This window comes from Ursus maritimus, unplaced genomic scaffold (genome assembly GCF_017311325.1).
Source record: "Ursus maritimus isolate PB19 unplaced genomic scaffold, ASM1731132v1 scaffold_14, whole genome shotgun sequence".
In the NCBI taxonomy this organism is placed as follows: domain Eukaryota; kingdom Metazoa; phylum Chordata; class Mammalia; order Carnivora; family Ursidae; genus Ursus; species Ursus maritimus.
The window spans coordinates 39004508-39027400 of NW_024423786.1; the positions used below are offsets into that span (position 1 = coordinate 39004508).

At 42.3% G+C, this 22893-nt stretch overlaps 1 protein-coding gene across 3 annotated transcripts in view; it reads right to left on the reverse strand.

The window, feature by feature from the left end:
* RBM6 (RNA binding motif protein 6) overlaps window positions 1–22893 on the reverse strand; it is a 104067-nt gene that overhangs the window by 9614 nt on the left and 71560 nt on the right. For 2 of the 3 annotated variants that reach the window (XM_040628783.1, XM_008703769.2), the window contains 8 exons: window positions 11859–11933; window positions 5735–5795; window positions 3441–3713; window positions 2870–3030; window positions 1800–1897; window positions 1070–1112; window positions 848–929; window positions 522–607 (listed from right to left, as the gene is read on the reverse strand). In XM_040628783.1, the coding sequence (XP_040484717.1) occupies window positions 522–607; window positions 848–929; window positions 1070–1112; window positions 1800–1897; window positions 2870–3030; window positions 3441–3713; window positions 5735–5795; window positions 11859–11933 (879 nt within the window). Of the gene's footprint in view, window positions 1–521; window positions 608–847; window positions 930–1069; window positions 1113–1799; window positions 1898–2869; window positions 3031–3440; window positions 3714–5734; window positions 5796–11858; window positions 11934–15832; window positions 15852–22893 lie in introns of those variants that run through there. The other variant, XM_008703768.2, reaches the window with a different exon arrangement.

Consider the following 22893-nt stretch of genomic DNA (forward strand, 5'->3'; position numbering starts at 1 on the left):
TACAAAATGTTTCACTTTCCCAGTTAATTCCAGGTCTAAGGAACAAGTTCCCTTCTGGGAGAAAGAACAGCTCTCTCCCTCACAAGCCTAAGAACAAGACCACATCAAACAATCTTGAAACCCACTCCAGGGGCCAGGACACTTCCAGACCTCTCACTAGCCATTTTTATAAGTGCAGCACTGTTCTTACCTATAATGCCACAAAGCACTGATTTTCCATATAGGCAAAAGTTAACAGAAAGGTCACCATCTTTAAATCCTGAATGAACACAACTCAATAAATACAACTCAGTATAAGATGTGGACTTTAGAAAACACCAGATGAGATGTGAAATACAGACAGTGTAACAACAGAGCAGCTGCCAGGAATGGAGAAATTCTTAAACTTTCGTAAGATTTAAACTTTTCCACTTTTCATGTAATGAACCAGATAATCCAGGGAATAAAATCTTCAAAGTAACAAATTATAGGTATTTTTCTCAAAAAGAATCATTGACAAAGTAAACAAACCAAAAACTCACCTGGGTGTTGGGGTCATAGTAAGTTCCTGCCAAAGGGTCATAATAGTAGCCAGTAGCAGAATCATATATGTAGCAGTCAGATGATGCTAGCAGGAATAAAACCAGAGCCAGTGTTAGTCCCTGTCCAGTGAAGCCCTGGCTGGGAACTCACTGAGAACCCAAGAATGGGGCCGGCCGACCCAAACAGGAGCAGAACCGTAGATGGTGCCCTCTCTGAAGGAGCATCCCCGGTCAACAGTATCTCTTGCTAACTTTGTGACCACAAAGACTTCAATTAATGCGTAGTTAAGCCAAAAACAGCAACAGAAATAAAACAAGTGACTTACACTGTTGTCCTTGTCGATTCGTATCTGAAGTCCAATCTGAATTTCTGCCTCCTCCTCTCCTATCTCGGAAATACTTTTTACCCTATCACAGAAAGGCTCGTTAAAATTATAGAACTTCTGATAGTTCTTAACCTTAACAGACACCCACTGGAGAAAATTCAAGATCCCTCTTTGAGTCACTTGAGGATTCTGACAGAGTGCTCCCCAACTGCTGAAGCCTACCTGATAGTAGTGCATGTGGTCAGAATGGTCCCCAGAATCATTTCTGCAACAAATAATACAACACATCTTGAGTCTGCTACAAAAAGCCACTTGAGGATTGCCTAACCCTACAGATTTGCCAAGAAACTAACTTTCCCCCATTTTGCAGGAAAAGAAACCAACCCAGAGCAAGCAGGCCTGGCTGTACAGAGATTCCTACAAAGCTGCAAACAAGATGAAGGTGCTAGAGCAAGGTCTGCCCAAGCCCCGCAAGCCTGCCTTGCCTCTCTGACGCAGCCACTTCCCAGTTACCACTCCTGGGTCAAGGTAAGTAAGTATAGGAGTCAAGAGGGATTAGATTGCCCAGTACCATGGAGGCATGAACAAGGTCAGGGGAGTGGGGAGTCAGGACAGCATTTTCTCAGGATTCCGAGGAGCAAGGATGTATCGAGATTTTTCTGCACATGCAAGACTGTATCATCATTTGGGACCCAAAGATACAGGCAGTGAAGAAGGAAAGCACTAAAGTACCTAGTACTGCTATTTAAGGAAAAAACAAACAAACAAAACAAAACCAAAAACAGACAACTAGAGTGAGAATAAGGCAAGCTTCAGAAAAAGAAAACATGCACACGCATCTGAAGAAACCCACACTGGAAGGTACCATGTCTTACTCTCCCCACCTTTTAGGAGTTGCCTCCCAAAAAGTTGAGTAGGGGAATCACAAAGGAGCACCACTCCTCCGCCTTACCTTCGTTTTCCAGTGGCCAAGTTTACAGCTACCATCTTCCCATCAATACTAAATGGTGGATCAAGGTTCTGCAAGATCTTCACTACACGAAGAGCTTCCTGGGAAACCAAAGACACATTGCAGTACAAAGAGAGAAAAGGCCATGTCCTTTGAAAGAGAACTGAACGTGGATTTTCCTTCTCAAAAGAAAAATTTACTGAACATTATGTTCTGGTTGTAATTATAATAGTAAGAGCACACTGGCAAAAGCAACTCTTGATGAAAGGTTGATCAGAAGAGTGATCATAGTAGACATCAGTTTCTGGTACTGACATCAGAAATTCAAACCCTCCTTTTAGGCTGCAATTCTCATTGCATCAGATCCAGTTTACAAAGTCCCTTGTGATTTCTGAGCATGAAATCTAAAAAATACCAACAAGGGGCGCCCGGGTGGCTCAGTCAGTTGACCATCTGCCTTGGGCTCAGGTCATGATCCCAGGGTCCTGGGATTGAGCCCCCCCCCCACCCCGGGTCAAGCCTGCTTCTCCCTCTGCCCCTCCCCTAGCTCGTGCTCTTTCTCTCTCTCAAATAAATAAATAAAATCTTAAAAAGAAAAATACCAATGATTTTCATTACTACTTTCATGTTACTTCCATAGAAAAGGGCCCCACAACTAAAAATTCAAGCCATAAGAATCTCTTAAACAACATTTTAAGGAAAAAAGAGGAAATGTCCTGTTACCATCAAATAAAATCATCTATGGCTGAGCAAAACAAATTTAAGAAACTAGAAAATTCACTAAATCTTGCAAGGTTCAGAACACAGACTCTTCGCAAGTAACTAAGTTCTCATGTTATTTTAATTGGACATTTTAAGTGCCAAAAGACAAAACCAAACTTAGAAAAACGCTCAGAGTTCTAACTTTCAAAGGCAGTCCCTTCCTCTGAATGAGCACTAAACCCAAAGGAAAGAACAAGAGGGTTTTTGATACCAGGAAGCACATGAGAATTCCAATGATAAGGAAGTCCTTCAAACCTTGTGGTTTCTATAGCCAGCTGTCCCTTGGTCATTCCAAGGCAGAGGAAACTTACTGCATGGGAGTCGAGGTCAATAAAGCCGTAAGTGTGGCCCATGGGGCCAGTTCTGTTCTTGATGATACGGACATTGGCAGTAGTAAGGCGGACGTAGGGTTCCAGCACCTCCACTATGACCTCAGGTGGAGTGGAACGATAGATGCGCTTTAGCATAATTGCTGAACGAACCACACACAAATGGGAGGAGCAAGGAAAGAGAGAAAAGTTAATTTTCAAAGCCCTCAGAGCCTCATTGTCCTTTTTTTTTTTTTTAAATTGCAGATGCTATTCTGCTCTAGCAAGTCTGATTCTATAAAACAATGTTGGGTCATATACTTCAAACATTTCTTCACCAATACTGAGAAATCTAAAATGATGCCTTGCTGCATTTGAATAGCAATTTGCTATTTGGAGGATGTAGGTCCCTCCGACTGGTACAGTAAGGCCTGCAGAAAGCAAAACCTTCTACAGTCAGGCTGAGCAGTTTTACTAGAGTGTGGGAAACACCTGGTCCCTAGCCACAAAACAGGCCATCTATACTGGAACTGCGGTGGTCACAGTCTGGTTCGTGCCCTGACAAATCACTTACTTTTGCTCTCCCCATCCTGGCGTGTCTCCCCAGACCATGGCTCCTTCTCTCGGTCTCTTCGGAAGGTGAGCCCTTCCCTTCGAGGAGGCAGATACCTTTCTCCTTCTCTCTTTTGATGTCCCAAGCGTGATTCTTGTCCTTCTTCCCGCTTCTTGGGTTCAGATTCCTTATCAGCTGACCTTGGGGACTGGTTGGGTTGTTTTTCTGATGGTACTGGTATGGATGTTTTCTGAGGCTGAGGATAGGTTATTAATTCTTGCTTGGCCTCTGTCACTAGAGGAACAGAAACAGAAAGACAATCTCCAGCAGGTTTCATCCAAAAAACACTACTGCTATGATTCCTCTTCACCTGCTACCAAATACTCATACTGGAATGCTTTTTAATAGTCTCAGAAAAGTCCTCTAACAGATTTTAAGCCAGGCCAATGAGACAGCACATGAAATAGTTCAAAGAAACCACTCAAGTATTTAAAAAATTTCATCTTATGAGTTTTCTATCGCTTCCCATTTAAATATAAGAAATCCTTCATGAGATGCTGGGCCTGACTATTAAGAGCAATTTTAAGAACAGATCTGGGGACAAAATTACCAAAGATATGACCCTTGCCAGAAGTTTGGTAGAAACACATATTCCAAATGTATGTGTCTAGGAGTCTTGCTTCTTCCAGTGTTATGGTACAAAGACACCTGTCTCAAATTCTGTAAGACCACACGTCCCCTCTTCTCTGGGGAAGCTAACAGACCTACCTGCATATAACTCATTCATTTGCAAATAATTGTAATGAGCTAATGTCCTTCGAAATATAAATGATTCATTCCAAATCTCTTTCTATAGCAGGACAATTTGTCCAATTAATTAGGAACATATTTTTGCAATGAATTCATTCTTGGAGGGTTCACAGGAAGCCATGTAATTAAAGAAAAAATACATTCTATAGGACCAATGTAAAGATGACTTAACAGAAATGACAGGCAACTAGTGAACACCTGCTTTACATGTTTCCAGGTTAAAGCTGTCTCAGCCCTCTTAGTGGTATGGCGCCCAAGGATTTTTATAAACCAGCCATTCATTTGTTAGAATATACTGAGAAAGAAGTCTTTCTTCAGGGAAAAAAACCCACAATTTTGCCTAATCTGAAGTAATACAAGCTAAAAATCTCATTTACTCACCTTCTCACAGGTTGGTTTGGTCTCTACAGAATCTAGAGTCTTCCTTAAAGATTTTCAGAACACCTGCTTTACAGTCCTCACTAGAGAGTACAATCTCCACTACAGGCCAAAACCCCAGCTAAGAAACTCTTTGTAGACATACTAAGTTCTAAACTTGGAACAAACAGGTCCTCCCGAAGCCTACCTGGATCCCTACACTGAACCATATTTTATGGTCATGCCCTAGCTCTCCTGAAGGGGTAATATCAGAAACAGGCATATATATATATATATATGTGTGTGTGTGTGTATATATATATATATAATAGTCATTGCTGGGACGCCTGGGTGGCTCAGTTCGTTGAGTGTCTGCTTTTGGCTCAGGCCATGATCCCGGGGTCCTGGGATCGGGCTCCACGCTGAGCAGGGAACCTGCTTCTCCCCCTCTCTCTGCTGCTCCCCCTGCTTGTGCACTCGCTCTCTCTGTCAATAAATAAATAATCTTTAAAAAAGAAAAAACAAAAACAATCATTGCTACAGGACTGTTGTTACAGATACCTTTGACAGACTCTTCAAGTTTGCCTACCTAAAGGTTCTCTGGAGAAATTTACTTAAAGTGACTGAGAAGCTGGTAGGTTTATCTCTTTATAAAAACAACATATACCCTCAATTCTGATTATTTCTCTTGTTCATTTTTTACTGTTATTTTAACAAATATTTTTCTGTTGAAGATCCTGAAATGTTTATATAGAGGGTAAATAAGAAAACAATCCAGATAACAGATGATTCTCAGTAACTCCAAAGCAGTGAGGGCTAAGGGTCACATGGACGAATGCCACAGAGACTCTCAACCTAACATCCTTAAATGTATTCTAAATAACACTACTACTGACCTCTGGTCAGCTGCCCACTTAGTTTCCTCAGTGTTAGGATCTGGCAACCCATCTCCTTCCCCTGGTGGAACTGGGATCCAATATCATTCACTAACAGGTCACATGAAGTTAGAGGTCACATTGCACTTTTAAGAGCTTTAGAGATCAACTGTATTTAGGGATGACCACTCTTAAAAGCCAAAGAGAGCATGAAATTTGTTTTGATCAGTACACAAAATAAAAACTACCACCACCACCTCTACCACCACTCACCTTCCCTTGGGCACTTGCAGAGTGAACATGAAGATCGGTGTCCAGCTACGCTGGCCTTACACTGCATGGGAAAGGGAAAGACTTCAATTTGACCAAGAACATTTAAAAAAATCTTATGTATATCCAACACAATAACATCTGCCAAACATGAAAGAAATAAGCCACATCCCAGATCACTGTAAAGCCTAACAAATCTGATGTCTCCCCACTCTTCAGAGCTGGCAGACAGAATGTGATGAGCTGCTGTTGAGAGCCGCCTTCTAACAGGGCATGTGGACCCCGGAGCAGCACCAAATGTCTGCCGGGGACAAGAATTTCTACAGGAAATAAAGTTAACTAAGAAAACTGGACTGTTAAATGGTTTATATGATACTGCTGCCCCAAAGTCATTGCCCTTCATGGTCTGCATCCAACATTTGGTCCTGAACTGCTTATGACAGCCCCATTCAGGCTGAGCTGGAACTGACAATTCAATTATCAACTTCCCTATCTCAAACACGGATTTAAAAAAGGGGCAAGGGGGGCGCCTGGGTGGCACAGGGGTTAAGCGTCTGCCTTCGGCTCAGGGCGTGATCCCAGCGTTGTGGGATCGAGCCCCACATCAGGCTCTTCCGCTACGAGCCTGCTTCTTCCTCTCCCACTCCCCCTGCTTGTGTTCCCTCTCTCGCTGGCTGTCTCTATCTCTGTTGAATAAATAAATAAAAAAATCTTAAAGAAAATAAAAAAATAAAAAAGGGGCAAGGACGGGCACCTGGGTGGCTCAATTGGTTAAGCATCTGCCTTTGGCTCAGGTCACGATCCCAGAGTCCTGAGATCAAGCCCCGAGTTGGGCTCCTTCCTCAGTGGGGAGCCTGCTTCTCCCTCTCCCTCTCCCTCTCCCTCTGCTTGCCACTCCCCCTGCTTGTGCTCTCTGTCAAATAAATAAAATCTTACTAAATAAACAAATAAATAAGGGGCAAGGAAAGACGAGGAAGATATGTAAGTAGTGCCTCTGGCAGCTCTTCTGGGGATGTTAAAAGGAAAAGAACATTCATTCGCCCAAACAAGGGAAGAGACACTTTGCAACGTGAATGTAGTTCTTTTTGTCTGAGCCTATGAATAAAAAGGTGAGCACACTGCCCAATCCCAACGACGCTGAACTTTTGCCTAAGAGCTTCCAAGTAGTGTGAGGACAGAGAGCTGACTGGCAGGAAGCCAAAGAACAGGAACTGTGAAGAAAAGGCTGCTATTTGAGTAGGGCCTTGTAGGGTGAGTAAGGAGGGCATGCCAGATGGAGGAGAACAATCACCACCACAGCAGAAGCTAATGAATAAACAGCACACACCAGGTACCAGGCCTGTTCCACAAACCATCACTTAAGTGATTCAGACAACTATTATCTCCTCATTTTGTAGAAGATGACACTGAGGCCTGGAGCGGGTACTCGAATAAAGTCATTACAGCTGATTATTTCTTTGTTGCCTTCTCGGTAAGCAGACGGATCATACACACAGCCCAGCCCACTATCGAGCAACTGTGGTGCCTCCCTGCAGTGAGTGCACTTCCCTCTCTACTGGCAGCTTTGGCCACGTATCTGGCTTTGGTCAACAGAGTGTGAGTGAACATGACCTGCACGGGCCTGGCAGAAGCTCTAAGAGCCACTGCTTGGGAGAATGAGCCTCTCATTCTCTCCCTTAGCCAGGGGGACAGCAGTGCCACATTGGGACTGCTCCTTCCAGCTGGGTCCCAGAATGAGAGGTCATGGAGCAGAATGGAAGCAATGACCCATAGTTCCAAACATCTAATTTAAATAAAGAATATGTCTATCCATTTAAGTCACTAGGATGTGGAGGCTGCTTGTTACTACAGAAGAGCTGTGAGTGGTGGAGTCAGGATCCTAACCTTGGTTTAAGTACATAATGTTCACCTGTTTCAAATGTCCAATAATTTCTTTAAAAAAAAAATTTATTTGAGTGGGGAGGGGCAGAGGGAGAGGGAGAGAAACTTAAGCAGACTCCTATGCTGTACGCAGAGCCCTACGCAGGGCTTGATCTCACAACCCCCGAGATCCTGACTTGAGCTGAAACCAAGAGTCGGATGCTTAACCAACTAAGCCACCCAGGCGTCCCCAATGACTTCCAGTATATGTAGAGTGCAACCATCACCACAATCTAACTTTAGATTAGATTAGATTAGATTAGAACATTTTCATTGGCCCAAAAAGAAACCTAGTGGAGTCATTTCCCATTCTTACCACCAGTCCCATGGAACAGTGCGATACTAGGTATTTTGTGTCTGGCAGAGTGTTTTCAAGGTTTATCCATGTTTCAGCATGTTGCAGCATTCCATTCCTTTTAATTTATTTAAGATTTATTTGGGAGAGAGAGAGAGAGAGAGGGCACGTGCATGTGTGCACGTACAGGAGGGCCACAGGGAGAGAGAATCTCAAGCAAACTCTGCTGAGCATGGAGCCCTGATGCAGGGCTCGATCTCACGAGACCGAGATCATGTCCTGAGCCAAAACAAGAGTTGGAGGCTCAACTCACTGTGCCACCCCGGAGCCCCACTTCATTCCCTTTAACTGCCAAATAGCACTCCACTGTAGGGCTGTACCGCCTGTTGTCTGTCTGTCCACTCATCAGTTGATGGAGATTTTGTTGTTTCCACTTCTGGGATGTTACAAATAATACTGCTATAAATATATTTTTTTAAGTTGGCGGATTCCACATCAGGCCAAAGGTCGCACATGCAGGGCTGGTACCTCAATCCTTCTTAAAAAGGTGCAGAAATTACAAGAACCCCTGAGACAGCTATGCAAGTGGCTTGTCATCTTAGGGGGCAATGTAACCAAGCCATTCTGTTCTTTCAAGCAACAGCTTTGGCAATAGCTATGTAATTTTAACATCAGATATCGACATTTGCTTTCTGCCAGTTAACAGAAAATAGAGTTTGGGGCGCCTGGGTGGCTCAGTCGTTAAGCGTCTGCCCTTGGCTCAGGGCGTGATCCCAGCGTTCTGGGATCGAGCTCTGCATCAGGCTCCTCTGCTGGGAGCCTGCTTCTTCCCCTCCCACTCCCCCTGCTTGTGTTCCCTCTCTCGCTGGCTGTCTCTCTCTCTCTCTGTCAAATAAATAAATAAAATCTTAAAAAAAAAATAGAGTTCAAAATTGTCTCTTTAATGCTAGCTCCCTCCATCCCTGATTATTTAAAAAAAAAAAAAATACATGTGCATTATAGCTGATAGGGAAAGTATAAGTGGGGAGAATCACCCATAATCTCAAAATGTAGAGGCAATCACTATTAAAATGTTAAATGTTATAGAAATCCTAATGGTCTTTTCGTAGAAATGGAAAGGTGATCCTCAAATTAATGGAATTGTGAAAGACATTCAACAGCCAAAAGAACTTTAAAAAAGAACAAAGTTGAAAGACATATTTACCAATTTCAAAACTTACTACAGAGCTACAACAATCAAAACAGCATGGTACTAACATAAGGATAAAAATACAGAGCAACAGAATAAAACTGAGAATCTATAAAAAAACCTATAGACCTCCGGATCAACTGCTTTCCAACAAGGGTGCAAGACCATTCAATGGGAAAAGAATAGTTAATTCAACAAATGATGCTGGGACAAGTGGATACCCACATGCCAAAGAATGAAGCTGCACCCTTATCTCACAGCATGAGCAAAAATTAACTCAAAATAGATCAAAGCTTTAAATATAAAAGCCCAAACAATAAAATTCTTCGAAGAAAACACAGGGGTGAATCTTCATCACCGTGGATTTGACAATTGTTTCTGACACCAAAGGATAAGCAACGAAAGAAAAAAACAGCTGAATTGGGTTTTATCAAAATTAATTTTTGTGCAAAAAAACATGCACAGAATGGGAGAAAATAACTGCACATCACATATCTGATAAGGGATTTATATCCAGAATCCAGTATAAAGAACTCTTATAAATTAACAACAAAAATACAAATGACCCAATTAAAACTGGGCAAAGTACCTGAATAAACTGTTCTCTAAAGAAGATATAAAAGTGGCAACAAACACATAAAAAGATGCTCAACATCATTAGTCACTAGGGAAATGCAAATTAAAATCATGAGATACCATTTTATACCCACTTAGGATGGCTATTATCAAAAAAGAGTTGGGGTGCCTGACTGGCTCAGTTGGTAGAGTGCATGACTCTTGATCTTGGGGCTGTGAGTTTGAGCCCCACATTGGATGCAGAGATTATTTAAAAAAAATTTTTTTTAAAAAGGGTTAAAATTACAAATAATGGGGGGGCACCTGGGCAGCTCAGTCAGTTAAGCATCTGCCTTTGGCTCAGGTCATGGTCCCAGGGTCCTGGGATAAAGTCCCACAGTGGGCTCTCTGCTCAGCGGGGAGCCTGCTTCTCCCTCTCCCTCTGCCTGCAGCTCCCCCTGCTTGTGTTCCCTCTCTCTCTCTGTCAAATAAAGGAATGAAATCTTTAAAAAAATAAATAAAAATAAAATCTAAAAAAATAAAATAAAATAAAATTACAAATGTTGGCAAGAGTGTGCAGAAATTGGCTCTCATACGATGCTGGCAGGAATGTAAATGGCGCAGCTGCTATCTATGGAAAACAGCCTGGTGATTCCTCAAAGAGTTAAAACATAAAAGTACCATATGACCTGATAATTTCTGGGTATATACCCAAGGGAACTGAAAATGTGTGTTCAAGGAAATACTTGTACATGAATGAATAGTCACAGGAGCCTTACTCACAATGGACAAGAGGTGGAAACAACCCAAATGTCCATAAACTGATGAATGGATAAACAAAATGTGGTATAGCCATATAATATTATTCAGCCATAAAAATGAGTGACATACTGATACACACTACAACATGGATAAACCTTGACAACATGCTAAGTGAACAAAGGCAAACACAAAAAGGTCAAATGTTCCATGACTCCACTTACATGAAATGTCTAGAATAGGCAAATCTATAGAGATAGAAAGCAGATTAGTGGTTTATTAGGAAACGAGGGAAAGGAAGCTGAGGAGTGACTGTCTAATAGATACAGGGTTTCCTTTTGAAGTGATGAAAAGTTCTAGAACAAGATGGTGATGATGATTGTACAACACTGTGAATTTACTTACTGTCAGTGAATTATATGTTTTAAAATGGTTAAAATGATAAATTTAATGTTACTTGTATTTTATCACAATTTTTTTTATCACAATTTTTTAAAAAGTTAAATGTTTTCCTAAAATGACACCATGAAATATGAGTGCTTTGGTTAATGACAACCACAGCTATACAAATCATATTTCATTGGGACTAATAAAATGTCAAGCTAAAGTTTTTACTGAATTTTATCAAGTTCTATAATGAACTTCTAATGAATCATGGTTCAGAAACTATAAATTTTTTATAATTATTTTTGAAACTAAGTAGCAGCAATGAAAAATGACAAATTTTATTTTCATGCTCATTTGCAAGCCAGTTGGACTTCCAATTACAGTATAGCCTAGGGGTGCCTGGGTGGCTTAGTTGGTTAAGCGTCTGTCTTCAGCTCGGGCATGATCCCAGGGTCCTGGTATTGAGCCCCGTATCGGGCTCCCTGCTCTGCAGTGCCCCCCCCCATGCTCTCTCTCTCAAATAAATAAAATCTCAAAAAAAAAAAAAAAAAAAGTGTAGCCTAAAAGCTTTAAATATGCCATTCTAGAAGACTATTGGACTTTAAGAGAGGTAAAATGCCATGGTACCTGAAGTTCCATATCCTTGGAAACCCTATAATATCCGAAAAGTGTACACCTCTCACGAACCAACCTCTCCAAATACTAATCCCCTGTAACCACCCCTAGGAAGGGTAACCAGGGAGAGGTTGTAAGTCAATGCAATTCATAATCAATTGAAAAACATGGTGTATGTCCCTTGAGAAAGTGCCTCCTACAGGCCCAGGACCCTCTACGGCCACAGGCAGCAGGCAGGAAGCTTGAATGGTGGCTGGCCTTGCCCTGACCCTCAGTTCATCTGAAATGAACTAAGGGAGAAGAGCTTTGCCCTTGGCAATGCATACTACCAGGGAACACTCCTGGAGACACAGAGGAGCTGTGAGGCTGGATCCTTACTTCTAAGGAATGGAATTCTTGGCACTTACCCGTTTGCAGTACCAAAAATCCGGGCCTGGTATATACTCAAGGGTGACCTCTTTGTCATGGATCATTAGAGTTCCCTGTGAAGACAAAGACAGAAGCCATCAACATCAACCCACAGAGAAAAAGAGAGACAGGAAGGCACAGAGAGCCCTTCCAGTCCCCAAGTTGAAACATTTTACAAAGAGTTAACCTATTTATCGACAAAGGAAATGGCTGTTTTAAGCCACAGACTTGGGGCAGTGTGGCAGAGCAAGCTGAAGCTTAGGGAAAGAGTGTGGGAGAAGGGGAAATCAGTCTTCAGCCTTGGCTATTGTGGGTCAGGGCGCTGTCCTTGGGCAGGTGAGGCCGAGTCTACCTCTTCAGAGGTCATGTAGTGCACTTTCACGAGTCCCAGCAAACCCCCACCTGACTCGGAGCTAGCACCCTCTCAGAAGCAAACTCTGCCCTCTGCAGCACAGAGGCACAGGGGCCCTTGCAATCATCTTCTTTGCCATAGCTAACTCAAATCTCCTTGGACAGGCAGGTAGGGCTCATAACTGTGGTGCCTGAAAACTTCCTTTGGAACACTGGCTGCACGGCAAAAGCCCCAGGAAAAAGAGGTACGACCCCGATGATAGGCAGAAAGGAGAAAGGTGAAGGCTTCACGGCAGGTCACATCCATATGGCAGGAACCTGAATGGCCGATGGCGGCAGCGGAGGCGCCGGCAGTGGTGGCAGCATCACTCTGGCTTGGAGCCTACAGAGTGAGCTAGCCATGAGATCTGAGGAGCAACCATGGGCAAATAAGCACTTCGGGGAAGTCTGGCACAGGAACAGGTGGGGAAAGGGGCTCAATAAGCTTGCAGTTACAGAGCTCCTTTGCCTTTGCATTTTGGAAAAGTCACAAATTGTATTTCACATCAAGAAAAAGTAAGGTTTAATAAACACTAGCCAGCAGATATATGTGTTAGAGCAGAGGAAAAAAAAAATCTCTGCCTACTGACAAGAGACCCTCGCCCACACTGGTAAGTGAACTAACCGAGGATGCGACTCTGGAACTAGCCCCTGCGCTGTGTTCATTCTCCGCCCTCTAGGGTCCTCTGTGTCTCCTCAGACAGGGCTCTGAGTTCTACAAGGCATTTCTTTGCAATTGGACCTCAGTTTCTTGCTTGAATCCATACATCTGTCAAATAATGCTTTACCTCTCTGCTTTTCACACCAAAAGAGTCAAGAAAAATACATAGAATAAAATTATTGTCTTGTCAAAACCAAAGGAAATCTGCCCGCCTACCTAGGTCCTAGATTCTGGTTTCTGAGAAATTGTTTCATGGCTTGTTCTCAAAGCTAGAAGAAGATGATAATAAAAATTTGCTATCATTTATTAAGCGCTTAGTCAGAGCCAGAAACTGTTAAGTATGTGATCTTATTTAATCCCTTGAATGATCCCATAAAATAACATTATCTCCACTTTACAGATGAGGAAACATGCTCAGAGCCAAGGTCACCCAGATGGTGAAAGGCAGAGCCAGATTCACATGTGGGGCAGTAGATAAGGGACCTCCTACTGCATTCATCAACTCCTGCTCTGTATTAAGCACAAGCAATCTGCTCTCAGAAACCAATTCAGGAAAGAGAAGACCTCCACCGGCAGGGAGGTCAGGGGACTATCACTCTGCCCAGCTCTACCATACAGGAGGTGGGTCAGGATGGGATCCTTCTACCTAGAGGCAGTATACCATCATTTAACACGTGGACTCTGCGTCAGGTTCCCTAAATTTGAATCTTGCCTCCACCTCATAATCTCCAACAAGGACCTTATTAACTTCTATGTGCTTCAGTTTCCTCATTTGTAAAGTAGGGATAACAGTACCTGTTCCATAAGATGGCTATGAAGATTAAGTAAATTAAAACATGTAAAGAGCTTAGCATGGAATACTGTGAGGGCTCAATAAATGTATTTTGACTCCTACGTGCTAAAAACGGACTAACATCAGCAGGTGAGACTAGACAGGTCAAAAAGCCACTCACTTCACCTCATTTGCTTGTCAGGTAATATTTCACAACCCATTTCAATCTACTAAAAGACTAAGCTTTCATAGGCAATGGTCACTGCATGTCAGAACCCATATCATTATATTAGCACTTAGTGTTAGTTGTCATTTGCTGGGCCACACCTTAGTGTCCAGGCTAAATCTTGCTGGCCTTTTATTATCAGTACCAAGTGCAATACAAGATACAGAAAAGGAACTTAATAAGCGCTTGTGGAAGGAACAAAAGACTGAATGGATCCAACTATCCCTGGAAGATTGGAGTACTTAGCACACTGTGGCTCTGGAGGGAGGTACTGCTGTCACAGTGGGCATCTGTACACCCTGTTCACAAAACGTGTGGGTTGCCATTTGAAGAGTGAACAGTGCCACAGGAACAAGGCACTCTGCGAATACAGTCATCTGCAAATTTTGAGTTCACCACTTGGAGGTGTCAGTAGACTCAGGAATTTCTAAGGCAAGGAGTCTTTTATACTTCTAGGGTAACAAATATGCCGCTCCAGGATCCATGGATGACTTTCGTCCAGTGTAGGAAACTCCTGCCAGGAGCACGTATTAGCATATCAACTTTGAGAAGACTGCCTTCCCCTCCTGCGTCACAAAAGCAATGATTTCCAATTCCTCAGAGTCCCCTACAGCTAGGATGGCTCTTTCTTTTCAATCTGCATGTGGCTAGACATAAGGCTGTCAGGAGACCACTGCTAAAGAATATGAAATGCTTTTAATATCACTGTTGAAGAACAGCCAATTGTTTTAGTAAGAATAAACAGAGAAATCACTTGAATGAGAATAATCAGGTTTATCTATGATTTGATTCCCCAGCTGCTATCACACATAGGCTGCCCAGATATACCAAGCACAGGGTGACATACACTACGACCCTCCCTATGCTGGCCAGGCCCTTTCTTCAGATTTCATAGGGTAAAAACTGCCAGTGTCTCCTAGGGAAGCAAACTGTGGGGAGTTGGATTAATAAATGAGTTGGATAAATAAATATTAATAAATAATAAATAAGTCATTAATGAATGATTTCATCATTTTTGGTTGTCCACTTTTAATTGTCTATTACCTACCATCTTCACACATTAGGATTTTTGTTCATTTGAATTATTGAATTATTATTGTTCATTTGAATTACTGAATTTTTGTTCATTTGAATTATTGAACAAAAAATTTGTTCATTTGAATAATTCAAATTCAAATTGAATTTGAATTATTCATGGCAAAGGTACCATGAAGACCATGAGTCTGATTAACCAGGTCTGGCTCCTAAAGAGGCATCACACGTTTGAAAGTAAAACCAGAGACACCTCCTTTCTCCGTAGTGTTAGATTAGGTTTAAATTAGATCAAAACCTGCTAAAATTTATCTCCCAAGTCCAAAGCCCTCATTTGACAAAGTCACATATAGGTGTGTCTAAGTATATCCCCCAGGGTCTTAATGTAAAGCTGCAGAAAGCTAGAGAGAACTGCATTTCTGAACAGTAAAGCAAGTCAAGTCCTCATTCTCCACCTCAGGGACACTAGAGAGGAGCACACTCTGGGTCTGAGGATGGCTGAACTCAACATCCACATTTCCATTTCCCTTCCCAGCTGCTGCTCCTGGAGACTTCATAACTTCATTTTGTGACTGTCAACCTGTGAAAAGGACTTGGGTCAGAGAATTATGGCTCTACCATACGGTCCAGCTGGCTTATAACCAAACCCCAAGAATCCTTTCTTAAGGTACTGTGGAGGTAACAAGAGCAAATGGGAAGGGAAGAACATTTCTGGCCAGCAGCTCGACATGTTTGTTGACGATCTCCCAACACAAGCACGGTCACAATCACGTTTTGTACTGAGAGCATGGTTGCTGTGCGACAGAACAGGTCATCCCACTGAAGCATGGAGAGAGACAGACAGGCTCAAAAGGCAGGAAGAAAGTATGTGAGCCTTGTGAATACAACTCACACTGAAACATCAGCAATCCCTCCTCGTAGATTTGTGCTTCTTCCAAACACAGGATGGGAGAATCAGGTTACTGGTGGCTGAGAACTGGTACTGTTTATCAGAGATAGTAATCTTAATTCACAAGGCAATTACAGTTTACAAAGGCATTCTTCACAAATGTCACCTTGCTCAATCCTCACAAGTAGGGCACATATAAAACTTCCACATGGGAAAGTATGGCTGGGATACACGGAACAGCCTGTCCAAGATTACAGAGCTACTTAGCAACACATACAGGACCAAAAGTCAGGTTTTCTTTTTGCCATATTGCTTTCTTTGTTTTACACATCCAGGGAGGCAGCCAACTTGTAACAGCTGCCACACCAAATAGGTGGCTTCTGATAAAAAGATACATAAAGTCTAAAGAAATTCACAGGCAATGGCCCCATAGGGATTTTTTAGAAGACTGTCATAAAGACCCTGCTCCCTGATAGTGTTGCCAATCCCCCAAACTGGGTGGTCTCAAGTGGTCTTTGTGTTCTTAAAGCACTACAATTACTTTAAGGCATGGTGCCTAAGACAAAGAGGGCTGCTAGTAAGCAGCTGCTACCAGCAGTTTCAACAACCCAGCAATCAAATGGACTTGCAGGAAGAGTAAAGCAAGAGGAACCAAATAACAGGTTTAAAACAGATGTATGTCGTTCCTCTTAGTATAAAAGGGTAGTTTTTATAGAAATCTTTTGCAAAGCAGCCAGGCTCATTCTTTCTGGTGCAAGGATATGTTATAGTTCAAACATCTTGTAAAACTCAGTATTTCCAAAGCCCAAAACTAAAATGAGACAGAAAGAGGAAAGGAAGAAAGGGAGGAAGGAGGGAAGTAGAGGAAGAAATCCTAAGGGAAGCACACAGAATGCTCTGTGATAACTCTGTAGTAGCTCTGTCCAGTGATTTCTATACCCTCTGTTTGACTGGCTTTTCTTTTCTTTATTTTTTTTAAAGATTTATTTATTTATTTGGGAGCGGGGAGAGAGAGAGCATGCATGTGCACACTCAGGTGAGGGGGCGAGGGAGAGGGTCTTCGGCAGACTCCGTGCTGAGTGTGCACCTTGATGCCGAGCTCGATCTCATGACCCTGAGATCATGACCTCAGCGGAAACCAAGAGCCGGACACTTAACCAACTATGCTACCCAAGAGCCATAGACTGGCTTTTCACAGAACAGGATCTAAGTCACTCTCTAAGAAGCCAGGAGATGAGGCCCTGATGGGATCTCCACTGGAAACAGAATCCCACTTTAGGGTCCAATTTAAAGTTGAGGGGCAAGGAGAGACTGCACTCTCAGCTGATACCTCATCTTGATATCCTTTCTTGTCTAGATGAAAGTGCAAACATTTTTTTCTGAAATGCTCCTTAATAATATTTTTCACGGGGCACCTGGGTATCTGTCTGTTAGTTAAACATCTGCCTTCAGCTCAGGTCATGATCCCAGGGTCCTGGGATCAAGCCCCGCATCAGGCTCCCTGCTCAGTGGGGAGTTTGCTTCTCCTTCTCCCTCTGTCCGTTCCCCCGGCTTGTGCTCTCCAATAAATAAATAAAATCTTTTAAAAATAATAATATTTTTGACTACTTGACCATTTATCTGTCATTTCGTAAGAGGACACAAAACAGCATCTTGCTAAAACCTTATTTGTGCTCTCTGAAGCAATACGGCTGGCCTGTGTTTCACTCAGCCCAACCCATCAGGCTCAGAGCTGGCCAGAGTCAGGGTCTCAAGATGAACTCTGCTCCTGGAACACAATACACCCTAGACCAGGCCCCGACACACAGCAACTTGATTATTTCAAAGGTGTCTGGTGCTGAGAATATATTCCACCCCCTCCACCACCACTCCCTACCAGTCTTCGGTGCATTTTAAAATAAGATCTCAGTTCTTCTACAAAATGCCTCTTGTCATTATGAAAGAAAACCTGCAGTCTTGGAGGTAATTTCATCAACTTAGCTCCCAGAAGACTTGTCTACCAGGGTATCCACAAAACTCTCACACTCTAAGAGTCATTTGGGTCAAAAACAAAGAGGTAAAATATAAACAAACAAATGAGTAAGCAAATAAGTAAATAACCAAAACTGCCAAAAGTCTTTTCTTTCCCTGTGAGAAGGTGAGACATCGGGGACTGAGACCAGGTAGATGGGGCACTCCGCAAACTCCTTCACCACAAACACCTTACTATGAAGAAATAATTACAAGATTCCCCCTGAAACTAATAATACAGTATATGTTAACTAAATTGAATTTAAATAAAGAATTTTTAAAAAATTATAAGTCCAGCTAATTTTACTTAGAATAACTGAATAAATGTGAACCACTAAAATGCAAATATTTTTGAAACTTTCAGTTTGTTGTAATTCTGTATGTTTTATTTTTTAAAGGTTTATTTATTTATTTGAGAGAGAGACAGCATGAGCAGGAGGGGCAGAAGGGGAGAGAATCTGAAGCAGACTCAGTGCTGAGCACAGAGTGCAACATGGGGCTTGATCTCATGACCGTGAGATCAGACCTGGGCTGAAACCAAGAGTCACTTAACCGACTGTGCCACCCAGGCATCCCAATTTTTTTATGTTTTATTTATTTATTTACTTATTTATTTATTTTTAAAGATTTCATTTATTTAACAGAGAGACAGCCAGAGAGGGAGGGAACACAGGCAGGGGGAGTGGAAGAGGAAGAAGCAGGCTCCCAGCGGAGGAGCCCGATGTGGGGCTCGATCCCAGGACTCCCGGATCATGCCCTGAGACGAACGCAGACGCTTAATGACTGAGCCACCCAGATGCCCCCCAATTTTTTATGTTTTAAAGCAATACTTCATCCAATGTTGATAAGGACCTCAGCCTAGTTAAGATTTCCCTGGTCAATCAATAATTTATTTCCAAACAATTCTTAGTGGAAATAGATCATATCTGAACTCATCTTTCTGGTAATCCTCAGAATTCCCTTCAGAATTCAGGCTTCTATAACTTCTATTTCATTTTTTTTTTCTCAGTTGGTTTCAATCACATCATAATGAAATCAAAGTACTCACAGAGTAGAACAGATATAGAAACAAGATATAGCTTGTTTCTTCCTAACAATTTTCTCAGCCCTAAAATAATTGTGGGGTATGTGGGGCAGAGGTTTTAGTCCCAGATTTTCAAAAGAGGGGCTCTCTACCTACTGCAGCCCTTAGGGCGATTTTCTCCCCATATCATTGAATACTAGAACACTATTTAACCTTTTTTTTTTTTTTTAACTATTTAACACTCTTGCATATTCTGAAATGACTTTTTTTTAAAAGATTTTATTTATTTATTTGAGAGAGAGAGAGCAGGAGAGAGCAGGGGGAGGAACTGAAGGACAGGGACAAGCAGACTTTACACTGAGCACGGAGCCTGATGCAGGGCTTGATCTCGCTACCCTGAGATCATGACCTGAGCTGAAAGAGTTGGACGCTCAACTGACTGAACCACCCAGGCGCCCCCTGAGATGATTATTGTTCTAGCTTCTTCCCCAGCTCATTTCTCTGGAAAAACTGGACCCGAAATTCAACATATACCAGGTCTCTAAATTGAGTCACTGCAGAGGGAAAAAAAGAGGAATTTCTAAAATCAATGTGGTAAATGTAAAGCTTCTTACTTTACTTTGTTTACTGAGTAACATAATCAAACCCTCTCTCTCTCACTTCTTTTTCTTACAGAGCTCATGCTGGGACGTGGGAGGAATAGCCAAGAGAAAATACAAGGCCCGCAAGTCCTAAGATACTGCACAGATCACACTGCTGAGCCCACCACAAAGGCTGCAGAGTGTTCCCCAGGTTTCCCCCAAAGAACCAGCAGCTATTCTTCCGGTCTCACCACTGAAGAGATTATTTCTACTGGCTCTTCATCTGCTACCTCCCACCCAAGAACCTTAGCTCTCTTGAAGGCTGTCTCTATTAGCCTCTCTGCCTTCAATGTCTTTGCTCAGACATTTCCAAAAAAAAACCCTGCTGACATACTTTGTGCAGAAATAATGCCCTGAAAAGATGAATAAAACACCATGCCACCAGACTTCTGAACACACGCCGTTCAACTGGCATTTTAGGGAGGTAACCACCCACCATTATTTTTTTCTTAGGCAAAAAGCTACAGACCCAGGGCACCTGGCTGACTCAGTTGGAAGAGCATGAAACTCTTGATCTGGGGATCATGAGTTGAAGCCCCATGTTGGGCGAGGAGATTAATAAACAAACAAACAAACAATTTTTTAAAAAAAGCTACAGACCTAGTGACACTCTGACAGTAGCTACAACATTAAGAATGGAAGCTTTGAGACAGAAAAGGTCCATTGGGAGAAAAGGTTAGGACCCTAATCCTACACCTACTCATTCTCACATGGAAATAACAGAATTAACAAACTTCAGTCCTAATAAAAACAAGGGGTGGCTTTTCACATTTAAGGCACGCTCCAGTCAAATTAGTCCATAGTGAGGAAGCAACATTTGTTGAGTTGTATCATGGCTGCCACTGCAGCAGGTACATATAGAGAATGAGGGAATGATCTCTACACAGGGCAGAAATCTCAGGTGATCCAGGAATTTGGGAGAAAACAAAGCCAAGAAGTCTCTAACGATGTCCAAGCTAGAGTTGCTGCCAAGTGTTACAAAGGCACAGCCCACAGACATCAAGAAACTCTCCCTGATCAGACCTGTACGCCCTGAAAATCTAACACAGACTTAACCCTTAGATACCTTGAAACACCCTCAGACCTAAGACACCATCCAGTGTATTAAAAGGCATCTTTTATATCTATTTAAAGTTCTCAAAATAACCAAGTGATCATATAATTGAAAATTTCTCCTCTTGGGATTGATTCCGCCTGGGTGGCTCAGTTGGTCAAGCATCTGCCTTTGGCTCAGGTCATGATCCCAGAGTCCTGGGATTGAGTCCCACATAGGGCTCCTTGCTCAGCAGGGAGGCTGCTTCTCCTTCTGCCTGCTGTTCTGCTTGTGCTCTCTGACAAATAACATTTTTAAGGGGTGCCTGGGTGGCTCAGTAGGCTAAGCATCTGCCTTCAGCTTGGGTCATGATCCCAGGGTCCTGGGACCAAGCTCCATGTTGGGCTCCCTGCTTGGCAGGGAGCCTGCTTCTCCCTCTCCCTCTGTGGCACCCCCTGCTTGTGCTCTCTCTCTGTCAAATAAATAAAATCTTTAAAAATAAATAAAATCTTTAAAAAAAAGAAAGAAAATTTCTCCTCTTTATAAGAAAAACTGGGAAAGAAATATATTTAAAAAGGGCCAGCCTCAAGCAGTGTTAGGAAGCATCTTGTGGTTTCTTTCTTTTTTTAAAGATTTTATTTATTTATTTATTTAAGAGAAAGAGAGAGCGCGTGTGTGCGTGCACGCACGGCAGGGGGAGAGGCAGAGGGAGAGGGAGAGGGAGAAGCAGACTCCCTGCAGAGCAGGGAGCCTGACTCAGGGACCCCAGGACCATGACCCAAGCTGAAGGCAGACACTCAACTAAGTGAGGCACCCAGATGCCCCCTGAAGGTTTCTCTTATATACAATAGCCTGCACGTCTAGGTTTTCTAAGATAGTTCCAAGTTCGTGTTCTGGCCTGTTGAAAGGCTATGTGTTAAGCAATGCAAACCAATCTAAGGTTCAGGAAGATGGTCAAGGTAACGACACATGACTGGCTCCTCTCCAAAAGATTTTACTGAGATTTCTTCTTGTGGGAAGACTATTTTAGAGTTTTAAAGATTAAAAAACACCTTTACCCCTTCCCTACCACATTCTCATCCCCAAAAACCATTAGCCAGAATAGAATATGTATTCGTTTCTTTTAAAGATTCATTTATTTGAGAGAGAAAGCAAGTGCATGAGCACGCGTGTGGTGGGGGGCAGAGAGAGAATCCCAAGCAGACTCCCCACTGAGTGTGGAACCTGACACAGGGCTCAATCTCAAGACCCTGAGATCATGACCTGAGCTGAAATTAAGAGTCAGACGCTCAACCGACTAAGCCACCCAGGCGCCCCTAGGATATGTATTCTTAACAAAAATATTTTCTCACAGGTGACTAGGCATGGGGGGGGCGGGGTGTGTTCAGCAGTGAACAAATCCTAACAATGCTCTCGTGGAGCTCGTTTTAAAACATGGGGACAATAAACAAGTATACTTTTAAACAAATAAGAAACACGTATCTCCATCTGAAATTCTTGTAGGATAAGTACAGAATGGAAAGAGTTCTTGAACACTGCTGGAAATGAAGAGAAACAAAAGGAGAGTGAGGAAGTATGCTCAGAGGTCAAGTGTGTTGACGGTTCACCAGGTATAAAGTGCACTGTGAGCAGTGCATACAACAAAGCTGGATGTGACCCAGAGAGGAGAAAATGATAAACCACACTTAAGAAAAATAAAAAAGCCCAGAAATAAGATCAACATATATTCTTCTTCTTGCTAAGAAAGGCCTAGCAGAAATGCTGCATTCTACTTCTGTCCTCTGTAATTCCTGTATGTTTATAAGTAATAAGATTTATAACAGCTTATGCAGAAAAATTACATCCAAAGCTGCCCAGGTACAACGTGGTCTTTATCATACTATAACTTCTCTAGCTTCTGCATCTATTGATCTTATATTCAAACTTTTTTTTTTAATTCAAACTTTAGACACTGACACCAATGCTGGTCTATTCCATAACATATGCTATCACTACTAGTCATCAGTCTATGTGTCATTTTAAAGGATACAAGAACAGGGGCTCCTGGGTGGCTCAGCTGGTTAAGCGCCCAACTCTTGATTTCAGCTCAGGTCTTGATCTCAGGGTTGTGGGATGGAGTCTCGCGTCAGGCTCCACGCTGAGCATGAAGCCTGCTTAAGATTCTCCCTCTCCCCCCACTCCCGCGCTCCCTCTTAAAAAAAAAAAAAGTACAATTACAGAAGTGTACATTTTTTATATTTTATTATCTGAAATCATTTTATTATTATTTAGTATATTTTTTATTATTATAAAGATAATTAAGGTTTGGAGAATTAAGTTCTATAACCTGAAAGAATTTGGAATCTGGTTCCTACTC